Source organism: Phalacrocorax carbo, chromosome 14 (genome assembly GCF_963921805.1).
Source record: "Phalacrocorax carbo chromosome 14, bPhaCar2.1, whole genome shotgun sequence".
NCBI classification, from domain to species: domain Eukaryota; kingdom Metazoa; phylum Chordata; class Aves; order Suliformes; family Phalacrocoracidae; genus Phalacrocorax; species Phalacrocorax carbo.
Window position 1 is genome coordinate 17681164 of NC_087526.1, and position 20730 is coordinate 17701893.

The 20730-nt window shown below is 52.9% G+C and overlaps 1 protein-coding gene across 1 annotated transcript in view; it reads left to right on the forward strand.

Moving 5' to 3' along the window:
• Positions 1 to 7250: 7250 nt before the first annotated feature.
• LOC104042861 (fer-1-like protein 4) overlaps positions 7251 to 20730 on the forward strand; it is a 39983-nt gene continuing 26503 nt past the window's right edge. The window contains exons 1-16 of the mRNA XM_064465113.1: positions 7251 to 7329; positions 7425 to 7480; positions 8226 to 8314; positions 10436 to 10535; positions 12764 to 12855; positions 13432 to 13473; positions 13581 to 13742; positions 14031 to 14091; positions 15349 to 15480; positions 15643 to 15705; positions 16769 to 16853; positions 17119 to 17278; positions 17496 to 17679; positions 18730 to 18916; positions 19127 to 19491; positions 20145 to 20253. Of these exons, the coding sequence (XP_064321183.1) occupies positions 7251 to 7329; positions 7425 to 7480; positions 8226 to 8314; positions 10436 to 10535; positions 12764 to 12855; positions 13432 to 13473; positions 13581 to 13742; positions 14031 to 14091; positions 15349 to 15480; positions 15643 to 15705; positions 16769 to 16853; positions 17119 to 17278; positions 17496 to 17679; positions 18730 to 18916; positions 19127 to 19491; positions 20145 to 20253 (1966 nt within the window). The remainder of the gene's footprint in view (positions 7330 to 7424; positions 7481 to 8225; positions 8315 to 10435; positions 10536 to 12763; positions 12856 to 13431; positions 13474 to 13580; positions 13743 to 14030; positions 14092 to 15348; positions 15481 to 15642; positions 15706 to 16768; positions 16854 to 17118; positions 17279 to 17495; positions 17680 to 18729; positions 18917 to 19126; positions 19492 to 20144; positions 20254 to 20730) is intronic.

Genomic DNA, 20730 nt, shown 5'->3' on the forward strand with positions numbered 1-20730 from the left:
TAGGGCCATTCTCCCCGGCTGCAGTGTAGAGCACAATTTTTACATCTTGTCCTGCCCGGACTGGCCCAAGAGCTACTGCATGGACTATTTCTCGTTTGATCTGTTCAAAGGCTTGTCGTTGCTCAGGGCCCCATTTGAAATCATTCTTTTTCCGGGTCACTTGATAGAGAGGGCTTACGATCAGACTGTAATTTGGAACATGCATTCTCCAAAAACCCACAATGCCCAAGAAAGCTTGTGTTTCCTTTTTGCTAGTTGGTGGAGACATGGCTGCTATTTTGTTGATCACATCCATTGGAATCTGACAACGACCATCTTGCCATTTGATTCCTAAGAACTGGATTTCTCGTGCAGGTCCCTTCACCTCACTTTGTTTTATGGCAAAACCAGCTTTCAGAAGGATTTGGACTATTTTCTCTCCTTTCTCAAAAACTTCTTCCGCTGTGTTGCCCCACACAATGATGTCATCAATGTATTGAAGGTGTTCTGGAGCTTCTCCCTGTTCCAGTACAGTCTGAATCAGGCCATGGCAAATGGTAGGACTGTGTTTCCACCCCTGGGGCAGTCGATTCCAGGTGTACTGGACGCCCCTCCATGTGAAAGCAAACTGTGGCCTGCACTCTGCTGCCAGAGGGGTTGAGAAGAATGCATTAGCAATATCAATTGTGGCATACCACTTGGCCGCCTTTGACTCCAGTTCGTATTGAAGTTCTAGCATGTCTGGCACAGCAGCTCTCAACGGTGGAGTGACTTCATTCAGGCCACGATAGTCTACTGTTAGCCTCCACTCTCCATTAGACTTCCGCACTGGCCATATGGGACTGTTAAAGGGTGAGTGGGTCTTACTGATGACTCCTTGGCTCCTCAGTTGGTGAATGAGTTTATGGATGGGGATCAGAGAGTCTCTGTTGGTGCGATATTGCCGCCGGTGCACTGTTGTGGTGGTGATTGGCACCTGTTGTTCTTCGACCTTCAGCAACCCCACAACAGAAGGGTCCTTCGAGAGGCCAGGCAAGATAGACAGCTGTTCAGTTTCCTCCGTCTCCAAGGCAGCTACACCAAAAGCCTACTTGTAACCTTTTGGGTCCTTGAAATACCCTCTCCTGAGGTAGTCTATGCCAAGGATGCAGGGAGCCTCGGGGCCAGCCACAATGGGGTGCTTCTGCCACTCATTGCCAGTGAGGCTCACTTCAGCCTCCAGTACAGTCAGCTCTTGGGATCCCCCTGTCACTCCAGCAATGCTGATGGGTTCTGCCCCTATATAGTTTGATGGCATTAAGGTACACTGTGCGCCGGTGTCCACTAAAGCTTTATACTCCTGTGGGTCGGACGTGCCAGGCCATCGGATCCACACAGTCCAGTAAGCCCGGTTATCCCTTTCCTCCACCCGGCTGGAGGCAGGGCCCCCCTAGTCCTGATCATGGCAGTCACAACTCACCTCCTGCAAATGTGAATCAGGAGTCCCTCTATTACGCTTAGAAATAAAACCAGCACTTCTACTCCTCCGTCTGGGGACCTGCTCGCTGGAAACTGGAGCAGCAGCTTTCCTGGAAGAGCCTCCCTGAGTGACTGTTCTTCCTTGCAGTTCATGCACTCGTGCCTGTAGGGTCGAGGTAGGCTTGCCATCCCACCTCATCATGTCCTCTCCGTGGTCACGCAGGTAGAACCATAGGGTGGCCCGTGGTGTGTATCCCCTTCTTTGAGCCAAAGGACGCTTATTCCTAACAGCTGAGACACTGCTCTGTCGAGGTGGGGAGTAGGACAGATCTTCTTTGAGTTGCTGGACCTCTTGGGATAGTTTCTCCACAGCAGAGACAAGCGAGGAAGAGATATTTGTGTCGTAATCCCGGAGTCTATCTATCACCTCTGCCACCGTTGGTGCCTTGTCATCTCTCCAGGACATCACTGCCAATGAGTTTGCATGCGAAGATGGTGCGCTCCGTACAAACTTCCGCCACATGGGTCGTGTGCACTCGGCTTCATCTGGATCTTTGGATGACTGTTGATCGTCCAGGTCACCATAAATCACCTCAAACACCGCTAATTCCCTTAGATACTGGATGCCTTTCTCCATGGTTGTCCATTTCCCTAGGCGATATGTAACATCTTCTTTAAAGGGATACCTTTCCTTCACTCCAGACAGGCGTCGCCTCCAGAGGCTGAGGGCTTGTGGTTTTTTTCCAATTGCTTTGTCAACGCCCCCTTCCCCAGAAAGGGATCCCAGTTGTTTGGCTTCTTTCCCCTCTAGTTCCAGGCTACTGGCCCCGTTATCCCAGCATCGGAGCAGCCAGGTGACAATGTGTTCACCTGAACGATGGCTATAATCTTTTCGCATATCTCGCAACTCGCTTAAGGACAGGGATCGGGTGGTCTCTATTTCATTTATTACTTCTCCCTCCTCTCCCCGCGATGGCCCTGGTTCTTCATCATCCCGTTCTAAACGAGTTGATGTCCGCTTCCAATATTTCGTCTTGTGCATGGGGGCAACTGATACTGGTACGGGTTTATTTTCTGAGCTAGCTCCGGTACTTGTTGTGGGGGTTTGAGTGGCTGCAGTGCCTGTCGTCAGGGCTGGATTGTCTACAGTGCCAGTCACTTTGCATTTCAATCCAGAGACATTCTCTTCCCCCTGGGGGCACTGAATACTGTTGAGCAGGGCTCGGTATGCATGGGCCAGACCCCAGCATGTTGCAGTTATCTGTGTCTCTCTGGAGTTCCCAGCGTAACAACATACTGTCTCCAAATATTCTACTAGTTTTTTTAGGATTCTGCACTTGTTCGGGGGTGAAACTCCAAAACACTGGGGGTGCCCACTGCCCTAGGTATTTGCCCATGCTATCCCACATGCCCTGCCACTCGTAACTATCAAGCCTCGGGGCAGATTTCTGGGTGATATTCTTAAGTTGCTTAGTCAAAACCAAAACAACATGCCCAAAAACTAACAATAAGTGCACCTTAACCACCCAAGGATGTTCAAGATACAAAAACGTTGTTGTAACAAAGGCACAGACATCATAGAACAAAGTTGCAAAGGTATTATTCTGTATTTCCTCCATATATAATCTCTCTGAGGAGGAGGTATAATTGCTAATTGCCTCAACAAGGTGGCATCCGAAGTACAGTAACGGTTTCAGCAAAAACCCCAAATACCAGATAAAGCTGAAAACGAGTGTTTGTATAACAGATCTTGTAGGCAAAACGTTACTAATCACAGCAGAACACAGCAGACTCAACAAACCAACACCGATCTTTAACACCAACTGCAAAAAGAACAACACGGTGCTGTGACCAGCAGCTGTTGTTATCTCCAACCCTTGAGCCCCACGTTGGGCGCCAAAAAGACTGTCGTGGTTTAGCAGCAGCTCAGCCCCACACAGTCGCTCGCTCACTGCCCCACCGGTAGATGGGGGAGAGAATCAGAAGGGTAACGCTCGTGGGTTGGGATAAGAACAGTTTAATAATGAAAATAATAAAAAAACAACAACAACAATGCAATAGAAAGGAAAACAATGAGAGGTGCGAACCCCAGGGGAGGGGAGAGGGGGAACGAACCGCCAAAACAAACCGCACGCGCCGCAGCCGCCCGCCGACCCGACGCCGCGCCGCCTCCGCGCTGCCACTGCCCCCCCTCAACATACTGGTCATGGTGTCACGTGGTATGGAATGAACCTGCCATTGGCCAGTCGGGGTCAGCCGCCCCACCACGGCCCCGCCCCTCCCAGCCCCCACCCCTCGCCACGCGGCAGAGCACGGGAAGCTGGAAAGGTAGCCGACCCCCACAGTGAGGAGAATTAACCCCTTCTCAGCCAAAACCAGCACAAACTGATAGGTTACAAACCTGTGTGAAAGCAGAACCTGGGTTTGAATCCACATCCTCAGCTAGACTGGTCGTTTTCTGCCACCAAACTAGTAACTAGCTTGCATTTGAAGGGCTGTGGGTCTAAGACCACTGCTGAGAAAAGGTGAATTTGTGCTGGTTTTCAATTCAAACCTAGTTTTGACCACTACGTGTTCTCCAGGTTCCACCAACAGCAGATAGCTTTCTCTAGAGAAAGCTGGGCTGTCTCCTTTGAAATACTCCATCATCTAGCCTGCCACACTCAATTTCCTTGCACTGACTTAGATTCTTGAAGGAAACCAAGCAACCTCTCGTGAGTGGCTGCCTAAACTAAAATGCATTACAGGCGTGGAAGAGAGGAGGAAAACCGCCAAGTGTTCTCTGAGAATGTGGTTGAGAGCATTCTTTACTCATGTTTTCAGCCGCTTACAACCTGTAGACAGCACTCTCCTTCCCTGCATTATGTGTACAAGCAAATCTAAGGCTGGTTTTTTGTGCATGTGTGTGGGTTGGGTTTTTTTCTTTGGTTGATTCGTTGTTTTTCCCTCCCCTTTTAAATAAAGTGTTCTTTAAATTATATTTACAGCAGTAGTTCTGAAGGCTCACCAATCCCTTGTTTGGACCAAGAAGTACCAGTGGTCATGTGTAGTGCTTAGCTTCAGTGAATGGTTTTTTTTTGACAAGACATCGGAAGCATGTTGAGTCTTTGCTCCAGCTTTGAGAAGCAGAAGATGAGCTCTGACACAGCAGAATGTATAGTGGGAAATCTATTTCACCTCTCTTTTTAAAACTCTGCCAGTTCCCACTCAAAAGAGAGTGAATCCTCTGTCTCCCTGCACTGGCTGTGAGGAGTGGAGTCACTGTTCTGTATCTAGTTGAGATGTCTGCAGGTGCTAAGACTCATTGATGGTAGGAGAAACCTTCCCTCTTGGGGACGAAGAGGCCAAGATGTGGTATAAGCAGATCTGAGGAAGTTCTTCCCCCTGCAGGAGCAGGGGAGGATTAGGAGGGCATGCTGTTTACCTGCAGGTAAGTGGTGGAAGTGTGAACAACCAAAGGGACACTAGTCCCATGGTTGTTACTTGAGAACAAGAGCTGCATGGGTGTTGGCCCAGATGAAAAGCCATGGAACGGTCAAGCTTGGAGGTTGCTGAACTGGGATGGCAGTTTTGCCTGTTTTCTTTCATTCTTGACTCTCCAGGGCTCCTGGTTTTAGAAGCAGTGAAGATGGATGCTGGGTGCTTTGGTGAGAGTCTGGGAGGTGCATCTCCTGCCTTGTGCCACCCTGGTTGTAGCTGGAATGCAGATTTATGACATGGTTGTCATGTTAGGTAGATGAGAGCTCAGGTTTGAACTCAGGTTTTCTTCCCCAGGAGAACATGCTGTTCTCACCCAGTGCTGGTGTGCACTCTCCGTCATCCCAGGTAGCTCTCTCACTTTATCTCCATGGTAAGCATAGGGAACTCCCCGAAAGTCTCTTTACCCTGGCCTTAGCTGAGATTGAGCAAGCACTCTTATACTTGCGTACAACCGAAGGTATTTCAGCCTCGGGGCTTTGTATAAATCAAGGAAGGGCTCCTCTTGCTTCTAGGACACCTGGCAATAAATACCAGTGACATTTCATGCCAGACTATGCCATGCTACCTGACGGAGTTCCATCCCCCTTTGCCAGGCAGCTTGTTGGGCTAAGGGCCCTACATGGGATCTAAAATGTTTGGTTCCTCCAGAGACTGTTTCACCAAAACTGAGGCACTGTCTTCAGGTGAATGCAGGTGAGAGGACTGCTCCAGGTGTTTGAGGAAGCCATGCAAACTCCACTGGGAGATGACGGCTTTTGATCACCTTTGAGCAAATACTGGATCTGTCCATCAGCGGCACACTTTGGTGGCCTGAATGTCTCAGTAAACAGCCTAAATTGCACCCCTTGCCCCTCTCCAGTCATGACTGTGTGTGGGGTCAGCATACTGAGATTTCTGTGCTACCCTAAACTGATCAGCTCCCTCATTTGGGTCACAAAAGTGGTGCCTAATGCTGCCGGCCTGCTATGTTTTGTTGCTGCATTGTGGAGTGGCATCCTCCCCACGGCAGCTTGTTTCCACCAGCACAGCTTCCCTGGCGCTCCAGGAAGCTCTCGTGTAAGAGGGACATAGAGGGAGTAACTGCAGGGCTTGCTTCGAAGCAGCCTGGCATTGAACAGGCATGATTCACTCCTTGGTGTTGGCAGAGCTGGATTAGCCACCCTGGCCTGCCGCAGGGAGCCCTGTATGGTGTGCATTGATGCAGGTGTTTGGTGCTGAGCGGGACAGCCATACCCCCCCAGGGCGAAGAAATGCTTTCCAAATCCTGCTGAGCTCATGATTGTACAATTGCTTTAACGTGGCCTAAATCTGTGCTCCAGAAGGGCTCCAACATCTCTCATTTACCAGGTGACATGAGCTGGTTCAGGCCAAGCCAGTGGGTACAGCTGTGAGCACAGCCCAGCATGATGTGCCCCAGGTCTTCCTCCCTGCTGTAAGGGGCTGCTGGTGCTCCTACCCCACCGTCTGTGGGTTTCAATGCTTGTCTCTATCCTGCAGAGAGCTGGCACGTAGGCTGCAGCCTCTGTCCCCCAGAAAGCGCTCTGGCATCCCACCTACACCAGCTTACCTCTGGTCCCTTGCACGCTCCTGTGCGGGGTTGGTGGGAGGTGATGGGGCGGCCGAGCACACCCTGGTCCCCGTGCAGCGTCCTTGTGACAGGCGAGCCCAACCCTCCTAATCAGAGGGCCACGGGCCAGCCAGGCCAGCCTCCCTTCCCCACCCTCCCTCTGTTTGCTTTGGATGGTTTTTAACCACAGAAGCCCATGATTTCGTGCTGGAGAAGCCTCAGGGCTGGGAGAAAGCAGAGGCGGGGTCATGTCCTCTCTCCTTGTCCCTCCTTGCTTGGACTCCTCTGGAAGCCCGTGTCCCCCAGGCGTCAGGCCTGCCCTGCAGCCTGGCCGTGTGATGACCTCTGCTGGGGCATCTCCCGTTCTCCTTCCACTCCCACCACTGCGCTCCCCGGCTCCGGCAGGCCTATGCCTCAGTGCCGCCAAACGGCAGAGGGGATGGTGCCACCGGGCCCTGGCTGCTCCAGGGTCCCGGGCGGGCACCTGCGAAGGGCCTCCCCGAGACCCCTGTGGGTGAGCACTCTCCTCTGCCTGGCCGGTCACCCCGCGGGGGAATCTCCTGCCCAGAGCCGCCCCGCAGTCCCGGGGTGTAGGAACGCGGAGCAGGCGGGGCTGCTCCCCTGTGTCCTGCCCTTCGGCAGGGGCCGCCGGGCCCGTGGGGTGCCCGGGCGGGGAGCGGGTGGCCCAACCGGCCGGGCGAGTCGGGGCTGAGTCAGGTCGGGCGGAGCGGGACTGAGCGGGGCAGCGCCATCCGCCAGAGGCTCCATGGCGCTCAGCGTCGGCATCCAGCGCCTTTCCTGCCTGCCGGGCCGCGGCGAGCGGCAGGTGCAGCTCAGCTTCCGAGGTGGGCCCCCGGCGGGAGCGACGGGCTTCGCCTTCCCGCGGCGGCCAGGCCGCGCCGTGCCGCTGGCACCTCACGCCTCCCCTCTATCTCCCAAGGTTTCACTCAGAAGACGAGGAAGATCCGCTGCGGTTCTGAGGCCGTCGTCAGGGAGGTGAGGGGAAACTGGCGGGGCACGTGGGGCAGCGGGACTCCGCCGCGGGGGTCGTCCGTGGGACAGTGATGGGGCATAGCAGCACCTCAGTCGATGCCTCGTGGGGCAGAAGCGGGTAACGTGCGTGGCCGGGAAGCCTTCCTCCTAGTGCCCATCTTCATCGTCACATCCCTGAAGGCTGTGAAGGCCTGGCTGTGCCGGCTGGCGGGGTGGTTGCCTTGGCTTGTCTCCCCTCCCATCTGGATTCCTCTGTGCTGCCTGGGGAAAGGAGGGAAGGGCTGGGGCCAGGAGGGGCTCTTCCCTCTTGCCAGCCACAAGGCCAGTTGGGGCATCAGGTGAACTGTGGCCTCGGGTGCCCAATGGCTCCCAGCCCTGGGCAATCTCCTTTCCCAAAGTACCGCTGGACATTCCCACGCCGCATCTCACCCCACAACCAGCACAACAGCCGGCTCAGGGACCACTGCAGGCATGAGCGTTCTCTTCTTTCTAAGGTGATGACGCTCTGGCTTCTTCAGCAGACAACCTGCAGCTTTGGGCTGCTGGAGGGGTTCTCGTTCTCCTCCCCATCCTTCCTTCATTCTCAGCCGCAGGGTCTGCCCCAGCCAGCAGGAAAGTAACATCCCACCACAGCAGCTTTTTGTCATGCTCATCAGTTCATGCACCTTGCAGAGGAGACCAACCAGCCACCAAACATGGGGAAGTGCGCCTGGGAGTAAATTGTTGTCTCTTCCTGCCCTGTTTGTAGCTGTTTCGCTGGCCTCACTACGGAAAGCTCGTCATGGGAGAGATGCTATCCATTAACGTTTACAACTGCAGTAAGGTTTTCAGTAACAGGTAGGTCCTTTGGTTGTTGGGGTGACCAGCAGCAGTGGGGGAAGAGAGGTACTGAGCTTTACATTTTCTATTGGGAGTAGAAAATATTTATTGGAAATTTGATGGAAGGAAGATGAGCAGGATACAAGTTACAGAAGAGGGATGGAGCTGGCTGTTCTGGTGGGGCAGCAGTGCTGTGCATATATTAAGTTAAATAAAGGGAACGACTTAGTTGTGCCAGTAGTAACAAAGACTACTTAAGGATCCAGATCAGATCCTCAGGTGGGACAAAGTTGAAATAGGACCCTAAAAAACAGAGCTACAAGGGCAGGACTTGCAGCAGAGTGGGAACGTGCTCTCACCCTGTAGATCCACATGATGACTTTGACCATGCTGCACCAAAATTCAACATGCCTATCAGTGGGGAAAAATCCCAAGCCCATGGTAGTATGGTTTGACCTTTAAAAAAGATAGCAATTTAAATTTAAAGGATCAGCCAGAGTTTAAAATACTTCTAGGTGGCACAGATACAATACCGTGAATTTAGCAGCAGCTCCAGCAGATGTAAAACTCTTCAGGGAAACCCAAAAGCAGAGGTGACAGATTGAGTAGTGGTGGTGCAGCAAGCATGGCAGCAGAGGCATGTCCTTCCAGGATGTGTGAAACATGAGGATGCAGGGAAGAGTGCCAGCTCTGATAAGCAAAATGTAAGAACTAAAGGAAAATCAACAGGAACAACTTTCTAGAGGCAGCTAATAATACAAACTTTTTCAAAGCCGTCACAAGCCTGCCAGAGAGGGTGTGGAGGAAACAGATGAGTACAGTACATACGAGACACTTAAAAGATAAAGCCAAAGCAGAAAATGTGGCTGAACATTGTGTCACTGTTTACCGGATGCTTTCCTTGTGGGAGCTGGATCAGAGGAATCGTCTCTGACTGAAATGTCAATAGAAATGGCTATAAGACAAATAGATAAAACAAACAGTAATAAATCATCAGGAACAAATGGTGCTGAGCGGAGAAGTCCAATGGGAAATGGCAGGACTAGCACTAGCAACATCTATCCACACACTTCCACTGCTGGGGAGCAGAGTGATGGCAGGTGACAGACATAGTTTAAAAGCAGTTGGTCAGTGCACTGGGATGATCACAAATAGAGTGAGTGTGGAAAGACAGAAGAGAAAAAGCTGTACACTGCTGTATCAATCTGTGGTCTCTGGACTGCTGCATGTGCAGCCTTTCTGTGGAAGCAGCACCAAACTGGAAAAGCTGGAGAGGAAGGGGGTGAGTGGAGAGACTTGTCCCTCAGGGGTAGGAGACTAGACAGGCTGTGTCTTAGAGAAGAGGGAGGTGAGAGGGGATATGAGAGATCAGCAGCTCACAGCTGAAATGGAGGTGACAGCAATGATTCCTCCTGGCTTCGTCCCGGGTGGGCAGTGAAATGCTCTGGTGCTGGTTTCCAGCAGGCAGCAGGAAGCTCTACTTCATGTGAGGCTTAGCTCAGCTGCTGGCAGAGTTGCCACAGGGAGGTGGAGGCCAACGTACGAACAGGCTCCAGACAGCAGTAACCCAACGTGAAGTTAGGAGCAGCTGAATGCAATCCCACATGTGTTACTGCTACTTGCAGGGAGCCAGATGACTCTTCTGCAGGAAGAAGCCCCTTTGGAGTAGGTAAATTTTGGCCCAACTTGCTGCAGACATCCCTGTGGCCATGGCTTTATACCTATTTCTGTATTTCCTTGTGTGGAGCCTCTGCTTCCCAGTTTTGTCTGGGGAGAGTCATCCCAGCTCTGCTGGGTACCCAAACACAGGCTGGCTCCTGTGAAGCCCTGCTCTGCTGAAGGGGAGAGCTCCACTTGGTGGGACTGGATCTGCACAAGCCTCTAACGATCGATGGCAGCTCAGTTGCAAGCAGCTGCCTCAGCGTGACTGGGAGGGAGGCACAACCTGCTGCAAGGTCAGCGTGTCTCAGGTATTTTGGCTGCCAGACTCCCTAGGGAAAGCCCTGCAGCAGTTTGCTGCCTTCACCGCAGCTCAGAGGGCCTGTGAGCAGGAGAGTGGTGATCCTGGTACTCTTCTCCTGCAGGAGGTAGGCATTGATGCCATGTATGGTACTGCTGCAGTCTCTGGTTTTGTTCCAGGCTTATTGGTACACTTGTCCTCAGCCTTCAGCATCTGATGACATCTGGGAGGCTGATCCTCCGGGAGGCCCTTGTTGACAGGAACCACAGAGTCACTGGTGTAAGTCCTCCATGGGCGGCCTGGCCATCAGCAATCAGGAAGGCTTTGTGGGAAACCTTGTGTGGCGCTTCCCAGGTGGATTTGGGGCTGAGGGGGAGTCCAAGGTGCTGTTTGGAGCCTGGGAACACTGTGGCATTTGTGCCCTCTCTGTGCAGGAGTGCAGCCACTTCACACCCATCTAGTAGTTCTAGGAACATCCAGAAGTGTGTGGGGTGGGTTGGGGGCCCTAGAGACCTGCTGAGGTCTCCAAGTAGAGGGAGGCTTAGTAAAACCTCCCTGGGTCTAGGTGATGGATGTAGGAGGTGGTATTTCATCTGCTTCCTGCACCATGCAGTGTGTGGGCATGGGATGCTGCAGGGTGCAAAGCAGAGGGGAGCTGATGGGGTGAGGCTGAAAGTGGCAGGGTGCTTTGGGAGCCCCAGTGAACTTTTGGGTTAAATACCAGTGCTAACCATATTGCTTACGATGGTCTGGGGCAATGTGAGGAACTCTGATGTCTGGTTGCCCCTCTGCTCTGCACTGTGGGTGCCGCTCCCTTCCCGCCCCGGTGCCAGAGCTCATTGGGCCCTTTGTGCCAGTGGAAAATGAACGCAACCCAAAAATGTACTGTTTCCTGCCAGCTGGATGTGCAGGCACAGTTCAGCGACTGCTGGACAACAGGGCTCGGTGCCAGGGCTGCGGGCAAGGCTGGGAGGAGGAGAGATGGAGGCTGACAGCCCTGTGATGTGCTGCACCCCTGTTTGCCCTTCCCGTGGGCAGCCTGACTCACCCCTGCAGTGGCATGTGGGATGTAGCTCTGTGGCCACCAGACCACGAGCCTGAGAGGCACAGGCACAGCTTTTCCGTGTTGCTGAGCTGGCTGGATCACAAAGCAGATCCTGGTAGAAACTGAGCATTTCTGGGATGATTTTTAGCCCAATGCAGCTCACAGCATAAACATTCATGCAAGCAAAGAGACAGGGACTGACTCTTGGGCAGCACTCCATGCTGGCACTGGTTGAGGGCACCAAGCTAGGGGCACTTACACTGCTGTAAGATCAGAGCTGCTCTGTGGCCCAACCCTTTGTCCCTGGCTGCCTCTTCCCTTGTGCTAACAGCGGCACTCATGCTGGTGACTCACTCCAACCAAAAGCCAAACAGATTTTCTTTTGCCAGGTTAGTTTTTAATTGTGCAGCCCTGGCTGCAACAAGGGCTGCAGGGGACAGAAATAGGGCAGACAAGACCAGACGCCCACCCAAGAGCAGCCTGAGACCCTCTCCCTCAGCTCAGCTGGGAAGAGACATCCCCAAGGGAGAGAGGGTGTTTCAACCGCTGCTCCTTTAGCAAAGTGGGAATAAAGCCCTTCCTGCTATTCCAAGTCCTGTTCTTCTCTGGGACTTGAGTTATTTGCACCCATTTTTTTCTCCTGGTGGTTTGAAGGTTTTTTTTTCAGAGCCTCAGCTATTCACCCAGCTTTATCTCAGTCTTCTGCATCCATCTAGCCTTTGCTGCTGCCTTTCCTGGCCACTGTACTATTGCTTTCTTGGGCTGTACTTCTCCTCCCAGAAACATGTGTTTTCCAGGGACTGAGTTATGAGCCCAGCTTGTAGCCCCCCTTCAGCCTGCTGAGATGTGACCTCCTCCATAGCTGCAATTTTGGCCTCTGCTGGGGAAGTTCTTGTGCGTTTGTTTGGTTTGAGATCAGGCTAGTCACCCACAGACCAAGTGTTTTCAGGCCCATGCTGGCTGTGCTGGTACCCAACATGCCCCATACTTCTCTGGCCATCCTTCACCACTAACGCTAAGTCAGTGTCTCTTGTGATGCAGACTCTGGGTATGCTCATGCCTTCCACAGAGAGACCACTTCAAACCCCTGCACGTTAGTTTGCCCTGCTGCAGGCCTCTCCCCACTTTCGGTGTCAAAAGTGCCTCAAGACAGCTATCAGGAGCCTCTCTGTGGTATATTTTAGATTTGGGAACTTGAGTCAGCCTGTATTCAGTGAATCCTGGAGTTTGGGAAGTTGTAGGGGAGGGAGTCTGGTTAAGTCTAGCTTGTTGATGGAGGCAGACGAGGAGAGTCTGGTATAAATAGGCTTCTTGTTGGGTTGTGACCCCCCTTCCTTCCCCTGCTTTCCACCAGAATCTCACTTCTTTTTTTCTTCCATGCTCTCCTTTCCCTTTTCTGTGGCATTTCTGCAGTTGTTTTGTGGCTGCCAAGCTCTCAGGCAGTTTTGTTTTCTGTTTGTAGATCTACATTGAGTTGGATTTGCGCTACCAGCCTCCACATGGCTCAGCTGGGACCTGGGCTGAAGAGGACTTTGTCTATCAGATGAAAGACAGGTACTGAAATTCTGGGAGGAGCAAATTTCCAGGCAGCTTGTGCAGTCTTTGGGATGCAATCCAGCCTCATTTACTTGCCATGTCTGGCCAGGCTAACGCATCTCTGCTCTACAGCAGAGGCAATTGAGCAGGGCTCTTGGAAAGAAAACACCTGTCCTTACAAAGAGCCTGTGACTGCAACAACCCACTGCACCCTGGGAGTTCTTCCAGACTCGAGAGCATTTCTGCAGCCTTCCTGGCTGACGGGAGCAAGACATCATGGTTGTAAAGTTGCACAGAGCATGGCTTTGGACCGTAGGTGTCCTGCACAGGGGTTGTGCCCAAAGCCAGGGTAGATGTGGGTGTCTGGATGGACAGGATGACAGGCAGCAGCAACGTCTGGGGAATGTAATTTGAGTGCCAGAGCCAAAGCAGCAGTCACACAGATTGGAGAGTGGAAAAGCATCGCTTGGGAGTATGCGTCTGTCCCTGCCAGGAGCCAAGGAGGAGCATGGCTGTGGCACTGTTACTTAAACACATCAGTGAACAGCCGCAAAAAATTTGTTTTTTTAAGCAGAGCATCTGTTTTTCTTACAGTTCCGAGTTAATCATCCGCAATCCTGGATTTGAGGAGCTGGAGTAAGTAGCTGTAGAGTGTATCAGCTCACCTTCCTGGGTGGAGGGGAGTGCACAACCTGCTCGTCAGGGCTGATGATGTGGCGTGTAACATGAAGGGGGGATTGCAGGGCAGCTGAGGGGCCAAGAGCGAGTGAACTGGACAGGAGGGCTGCTGCACTGGGCAGGAAGCTGGTGAAAGGCCTGGACACCGATGAGGAAGAGGAGGAAGAAGATTTCTATGATGTGTCTGAGATGGAAGTCTCGGGCATTGTCTTCAGCCCTGTGAAGAGGTATCCATGGCATGCTCTTCTCTCTTGCCCCTGCTTGGGCCCTGGGGTGGAAAGTGCCAGTTCATGGGGTGATTTCTGGGGGAATCTTGCATCTCTTGGCATTCTGCTTCTGCAAAATGTCAGAAACCTTCAATCTCCAATAGCCCCAAACAGGGATTCTTGGGGATTTGCTTGTTCCCAGGGCAAGGTGCCATTATTTGCCAGGGTTTCCATTGCTTCCCTTGGCGGGGTCTTGCTCAGGTCTGTGTAGACGAAGAGACTACTCACCTGGGTTGTTTTTCTGTGCAGCCGCTCCAGACTTTGCTCCGCACGGGACCTCTCTGCCACCCCAACCCCGCAGAGCTTCCAGGTACTGCAGCATTGTGCACATGTCCCTGCAGCTTCTTCTGGCTCCGTAGCTGGTCCCTCACTGCCTTGCTGTGGGCCTGGGCTTCTCCAGTTACCACATACCCCGGTGAGGCCTCTAGCATGAAGACGCCTTCTTGCTTTGAGTGGCTTCCCTGGACAAGGTGTGAGATTCCCTGAACGAACTGCATCCATGAGCTCCAACATCAGCCAGCTCAGAGCAGAGTTTCTTTCTGGGCTGTGTAGTTAGCTATGGAAGTACAGGAGAAGGGAATCAACCTGACAGCCACATGGGCCGCTGCAAAACACTGCCTGGCCAAGCTTTAGAGAGCACCCAGGCAGGGCTGATGCCTGCCAGCTTCTCCAGGGCCTTGCCTGGGCCCACAGGGATGTCTGTGGGGCATGGCTGTGTATGAAGGGCTGCTGTGGGGACTTTCTTGGAGATGCCAGGAAGCTGGTATGAAGCTGTGGCTCTGGCTGATGCTCTGATATCAGGTTTATTTGCAGCCACTGTGAAGTTTGGAAATGGACTGGAGTCCCATCTTTTGCCCTGCAGCTTTCAGGGCAGGTCTCCCAGCCTGGCTATGGATTTAAATCCTTTCCTGGTTCTAAGTAAATGGGGGCTCACATTTGGGTCTCTGGCTTTTCAGGGCTGGGTCCTATCCACCAAGCAGGAAGCTTTAGGGGGTGGAATTTCCTACCTTCTCTTCTTGAAGCTATGATACTTCACCTTAACAACTGCCTAGTAGCTTGTACTGAGAGCAAAAGATGGAACATTTCTCCTGTGTCTTAGACCCGTAACTAGTTGCAGCAAAGGAGACAGCTACATTCCAGTCTTGCCAATGGTGTCCATCTCAGTAGGATTCAAAGAGAAATATTGACAGAAGATACCAAGACCATCTTCTCCAAGATGCTCTGTGGTCTCCACCATGTGGGAGCAGTGGGTTTGCATCCCCTTGGGATCAGAAACTGAGTGGGGGCGGTGCTTCTGGGGAGGCTGCTCTTGTCAAAGGTGCTAGGGATTTAACACTTCATTTCCTTGCTTGTCTGAAAGAAACAAATACCTGAAATACCACTTTGGTTTGTCCTGGCTATAGCAGATTTCAGCAGCCTTGGCAGGCCTTCTTGCCTGCCCCAAGCATCCACCTCTGCGGTGAGAGGGCCCTGCACATTTGCATACTGGTATTGCTGAAATAAGCTCAAAATGGAGCTGGAAACAAGGAGAGTGCTAATCTGAGGGTTTTCTCCCACATTTTCTCAGGTTGGGATTAATATAATTGAAGCGCAGAAGCTGGTTGGGGTGAACATTAACCCTTTTGTGGTAGTCAAGGTTGGAGAGGTGGAGAGGCGCACAGTGACACAGAAGTCAACTAACTGCCCCTTCTACAATGAAGTATGTGATATGGACAGAGGCTCTGTCCTTGCCCTACTGGTGTCCCAAGTGGCTGGGGCCGTCCTTGCAGGCGATGCTTGGGATGCAGCTGCTCTCAGGCAGAGGTGCTTGTGGGGCCATGTTGGGAGCCTCAGGCTCAGCTATCTTGCTCTTCTTTTTCAGTACTTTTTGTTTGAATTCCATGAGCAAAGGGACATTCTATTCGACAGACTCATAGAGATCTCGGTAAGCATGTCCTCCTCTGTATCCTTTGTCAGTAACTGGTACAGCCCAATGCTTCTGCATGTGGATGCTGGGAGTGCTGGGCAAAGCAAGGGTACCAGCACCAGGCAGGTTTTCCAGCCAGAGGCATCTGCCCTGTGGAGAGACCATGGGACCCACCTGCGACCACAGTGGGGAAGAGACCTGGCCCTGCTCTGAGCCAGTGCTGGGCAGTGCTGCCTTCCCAACTCCTCCATGTCAGGTTTTCTCTGCATCCAGTGACTGAAGTGGGGCCTCTGGGACAGTTTCTTGCCTGTTGCCTTGCTGCCCCACTGTTTTGGGGTGATTTCCTGCCGCCCCTTACCCTGGAGCCTCATCCTGCAGGTTGTGGAGGCAAATGACTGGTGTGAAGGGAGCTGAGCAGTGACTTGTGCTTGTAGAAAAGCCCAAGCAGGCAGAGAGTGGTCTTCAAAAATCCCCTGTCCCAAAGCACAGGGGCTTCTCCAAAGCACATGTGCTTCTCCAAAGCACATGGTCTTCTCCAAGGCATGGGGCTTTTCTGAAGATAGCTGACGCCAGCCAGCACCACCTTCGCCACATGATCTCCAGTGCTTTCCCTGTGAAAGGCTGTGTGTCTCTTCTGCTGGTGTGGGTTCAGCAAGCCCTGAACAAGGCTTGGGTTTGGGGAGAGACACTAGCCTGGTAGAGGTGTGGCTCTGCCCTCACCCAGCAGGATATGGACATAGGACTCCGTGCAGGAAAGCAAGTCTGCCCTTGGTCCATCATAGGGGTTTGACTTATCTGGGGCTGGCAGAAGAAGCTGAATTGGTTGCACGTGAATTTGCCTTGGCCCAGGTTTAACTGAGGGCTCTGGGCTGGTGGGCTTTGTGGGAATGGCTGGGCAGGAATGGGTTTGTCCCAAGGCTAACTCAGATGGGTCAATGTGCATGAGGAGCTTGCAACTGCTGCCTGAGCTGTGTGTTAGAATGGGCATCTCTGAGCAGTCCTGTCCTCCTCAGAGATGTCGGAATGTGTCAGCTGGTTGCCCACATCTCTTGGTGCTCAGTGGAATTTGTGTTGTCTGCAGGTTTTTCACCCAAAGAAGATACCATTCCTGGGAATGTGCATAGGAACATTCAAGATGGATGTTGGGACAGTGTACAGCCAGCCAGGTATGACCAACGGCACAGTGTACCTGCTCCCTTTGTCTCAAACTGATGTCTCCTTTGTGCTCTGCTTGGTCTGGTGAGGGACCTGCCTTTAAAGCACTTAGTACACAGGAGGACCAGCACTTTGTTCTCCTCCTGGCTGTCTGAGGGCTGGTGACACATCCTGCACGTTCAGAGGCAGGGTCCAGGCAATATTTGTGCACAGGTAGTTGGGTTGTGAAATGGTAACCTGGGCTCTCCACAGCGAACTCCTTCCCTTCCCTCTCAGATCACAGGTTTTTCCAGAAGTGGGCTGTTATCAGTGACCCCACGGACACCCGGGCAGGTGTGAAAGGCTTTGTGAAGTGCAATATCTCTGTCACTGCACGCGGGGACGTTGTGGGATCCCTTCCCACCTCCTCCAGCAGCCGGGATGAGGACATTGAAAGGTAGGTGCAGTGCAGTCTTGCATGACCCTGGGGAAAACAGTCATGTCTCTCTTCACACTACCTTTTTTACCCCATTTTTCCCTCTTTTGACGGGGAAAGACCCAGGGAAAGAGGCCTGTGGTGGGACAGGATCCAAACTTCCTGCCAGTCAGGGCGTTTCCCAGCATTGTGTTTCCTAGGCTCTGTGAGAGAGCCAGAACATGAATTTGTCTTTCAGGAACCTGCTGCTGCCTAAGAGAGTGCCTGCAGAGAGACCCTGGGCCAGAGTCTGCATCAAGCTGTATCGTGCCGAGGGCCTGCCCAGCATGAGTGCGGGCATCATGGGTGGTTTCTCCAAGATCATAGTGGACAAAAAAGTCTTTATTGACCCGTATGTGCAGGTCTCGTTCTGTGGGCAGCAGGTGAGTCTGCCGGGGGGGGTCTGTGTGGGGCTATGCTGATCCTCCCTTGGCTGTGCGGCAGTGTGTGCCTGGAGCCTCCATGGAACACAGCAATCCCACCAGAGATGGGCTGGGGAAGCTCAAGTTTTGCTGTCTTTGGCAGTGGCCTGAGCCATGTGGCTGTGGATGCACAGTGTCTGGATAAGAAGGGTTTTATAGAATTTTGTCTCTGCAGAAAGCTGCACAGCCCCAGCCCTGAGCACAGCCACTGGCTGAACTACTGGCTCTGCAGGCAGAGATTTCATATCCCAAAACACAGGGAGAAGGTCAAATAAGTCCTGGAGCAGAAGTCCTCTGTGGCAAGGTGGACTCAGCCTGACACCCTTGGGAAAGTTTACTGAGCTAATGGTCCTTTTCTTGCATCCAAGGCCAGGGTTTCTGGTCCTGTGATAGCCGTTAAGATGAGAATCAGTCCCTGGGCAGTCTGGTGTGCCTGGGGGTACAGGTACCCAGGTGACCCTTTGACACCTCTGGCTCTGGTGGTGCTGCCTGTTTCATAGAATCATTAAGGTTGGAAAAGACCTCTAAGATCATCAAGTCCAACCGTCAACCCAACACTACCATGCCTCTTAAACCATGTCCTGAAGTGCCACATCTACATGTTTTGTAAACATCCAGGGATGGTGACTCCACCACCTCTCTGGTGGTGTTTGACCACCAGATGCTTCCAAAGCTTCGCTACTCTTTCGGTGAAGAAATTTTTCCTAATATCCAGTCTAAACCTCCCCTGATGTAACTTGAGGCCATTTCCTTTTGTCTTATGGCTTGCTTCCAGTGTTCCCCTTGCCTGTGCAGGGCACAGCCAGGACCTTGGGACAGCCCTCCTTGATGACTCACAGAGAGCAATTGCTGGGACGGGGGAAGGAGCAGGGACACTGCCACCTCCAGAGCCTACCCAGCACCATCTGCAGGCAGGACAGGAGGATGTGCCATTCCCAGAAAGTCTCTGAGGCATGCCTTGCTCTGGCCGCTGGCTGGGACTGCGTGGCTTTCACACTTTCTCCTACCCAGGGGGAAACGTCAGTGGACACCAACACCACTGAGCCCGAGTGGAATGAGCAGATCAGCTTCATTGAGATGTTCCCACCTCTGGCCAGGAAGATAAAAGTCCAAGTGCTGGATGATGCCAATGTTGGTGACGTGGCCATTGCTACACACTACATTGACCTGCAGCAGATCTCGGACGCTGGCAGGAATGGTGAGGCCTGGTGTGGCTGCCCCCGGGGCTTTGTGTCCTAGGCAGCCAACATGCCATGCACCCTTTGCTTGGCCATGGTGGTCCCCTGGAGGTGGGAGGCAGGAGTGACTGAAGCATGCTCACATCCCTGTGTCCTGGGCTGTCTTCTTCGGGGAAGGTCTCTGCAGCAGCACCCTGTGGTGTAATTAGACCCTGTCCCTGTCACTGCAGGCTTTAACCCCACATTCGGCCCAGCCTGGGTGAACCTCTATGGGTCTCCCCAGAACTCGGCTCTGTGGGACATCCACAAGGACCTCAATGAGGGCATGGGCGAGGGGATCTTCTACCGTGGGCGCATCCTTTTGGCCATCATGGTGGAGATCTTCAGCAGCCCCAGCATGGCAGAGAGGAAGCCTGGAGACAAGACAAAAGGTGCTTTAAGCAAACTGAAGCTGAAGAAGAAAAGTAAGAAATCCAAGGAGAAAGCCAAAGAACTGAGCGAACTGCAGGGAGGTGAGGAGCCTGGGGGCTCTCAGGAGGCTGAGCAGCCTGGGGAGGTCACTGTGGAGGTGGAAGAGCTTCATCCACTCCCCAAGGTGAGTCCTGCCATGCTGGTGTGGCTGACCCACACTGTCCTGTGGCACGCATAGGCCTCATGGGGAGGAGGCAGCGGGATCACTTGCTGGTATAACAGTGCTGGAGCAAAACCAGCCTGCCTATTGCCGGACCACCCTGGGCTCTCTTAGCCTCTGCAAGTGTTGAGGCCACACCTGCAGCCCAAAACTGCCCCCCACAGTAAGGCTTCAGCATCCCTACATATGCTGTCTTCCTGGTGAAGGGAGGACTCTCACATGGGTGTTCTTCCCAGGGCAGAGCTGCCTTTGAGCATGTACCTTTTCTCCCCTAGAGCCAGGAACCTATAGGCTGGCTCTGGGTCTCCACTTGGCCCTGGGAAAGGCAGACCAGATGCAGTTGTGTTGGTACAATGGCCATCCCTTAGCCTACAAACCTGCTCAGTGCTTCACACGAACACCAGCCAGAGCCATGGCTCTGCACCAATGCCCTGGGATTGCCAAGAAAACTTGTGCTGTGTCTGGCAGTCCAGCGGTGTTGACCTCAGTGGCATCCCACTGATGTCACTTGGGAGGGCTGGCAGGCTCTGGCCACGCCCTGGTACTCTCTGAATTTCTTCTGAGGCAGTGTTTTGGCACACAAGGTTCGTTGGGCTGATTTCTGTCTCCTTGCTCAGAATGCGTTGGGGAGGAAGGAGGAATTCCTCCTCTTTGCTGCCTTCTTTGAAGCCACTATGATGGACTCCTCTCTCAGCTCCAAGCCTGTCAGCTTTGAAGTATCTATAGGTGGGTATTCCTTGGGTCCCCGTGTCCGGAAACGATGCGAACAGTGCGAATCTCCCAGTGTCTAGGTCATCACTGCACTCCTGAGGTGCCAGCCCTTGCACAGCTCCCGTCTCCAAAACAGAAACTCGGGAAGGATAAGAGATAAGGCGAGGGAGTGCACACAGTGCTTAAATTGCCTTAAAAGCCTTGGATGCTCTCCTATGGGGTGGGAGATTTGCAGTATTTGACTGAACTGCCTGTTTGGGGGGAGTGGTTGAAGCTGTCCAGGGAAGTGGGGGTGAGAAGAGGTAGAAGGGTTTGGGAGCAAGCAAGTGAAGCAAAGGGGAAGCTGGGATACTGGGGTTGGCCAGGTGGTGCTGAGGAGATGTGACAGTGGGTGATGGGGAAACAATGGTAGGAGAGCAGGTCCAAGTCCCCACCTGCTAAGCTGGATGGATGGAGACACCTCCTGCTGAGAAGTCTTCCTGAGTGACTGCT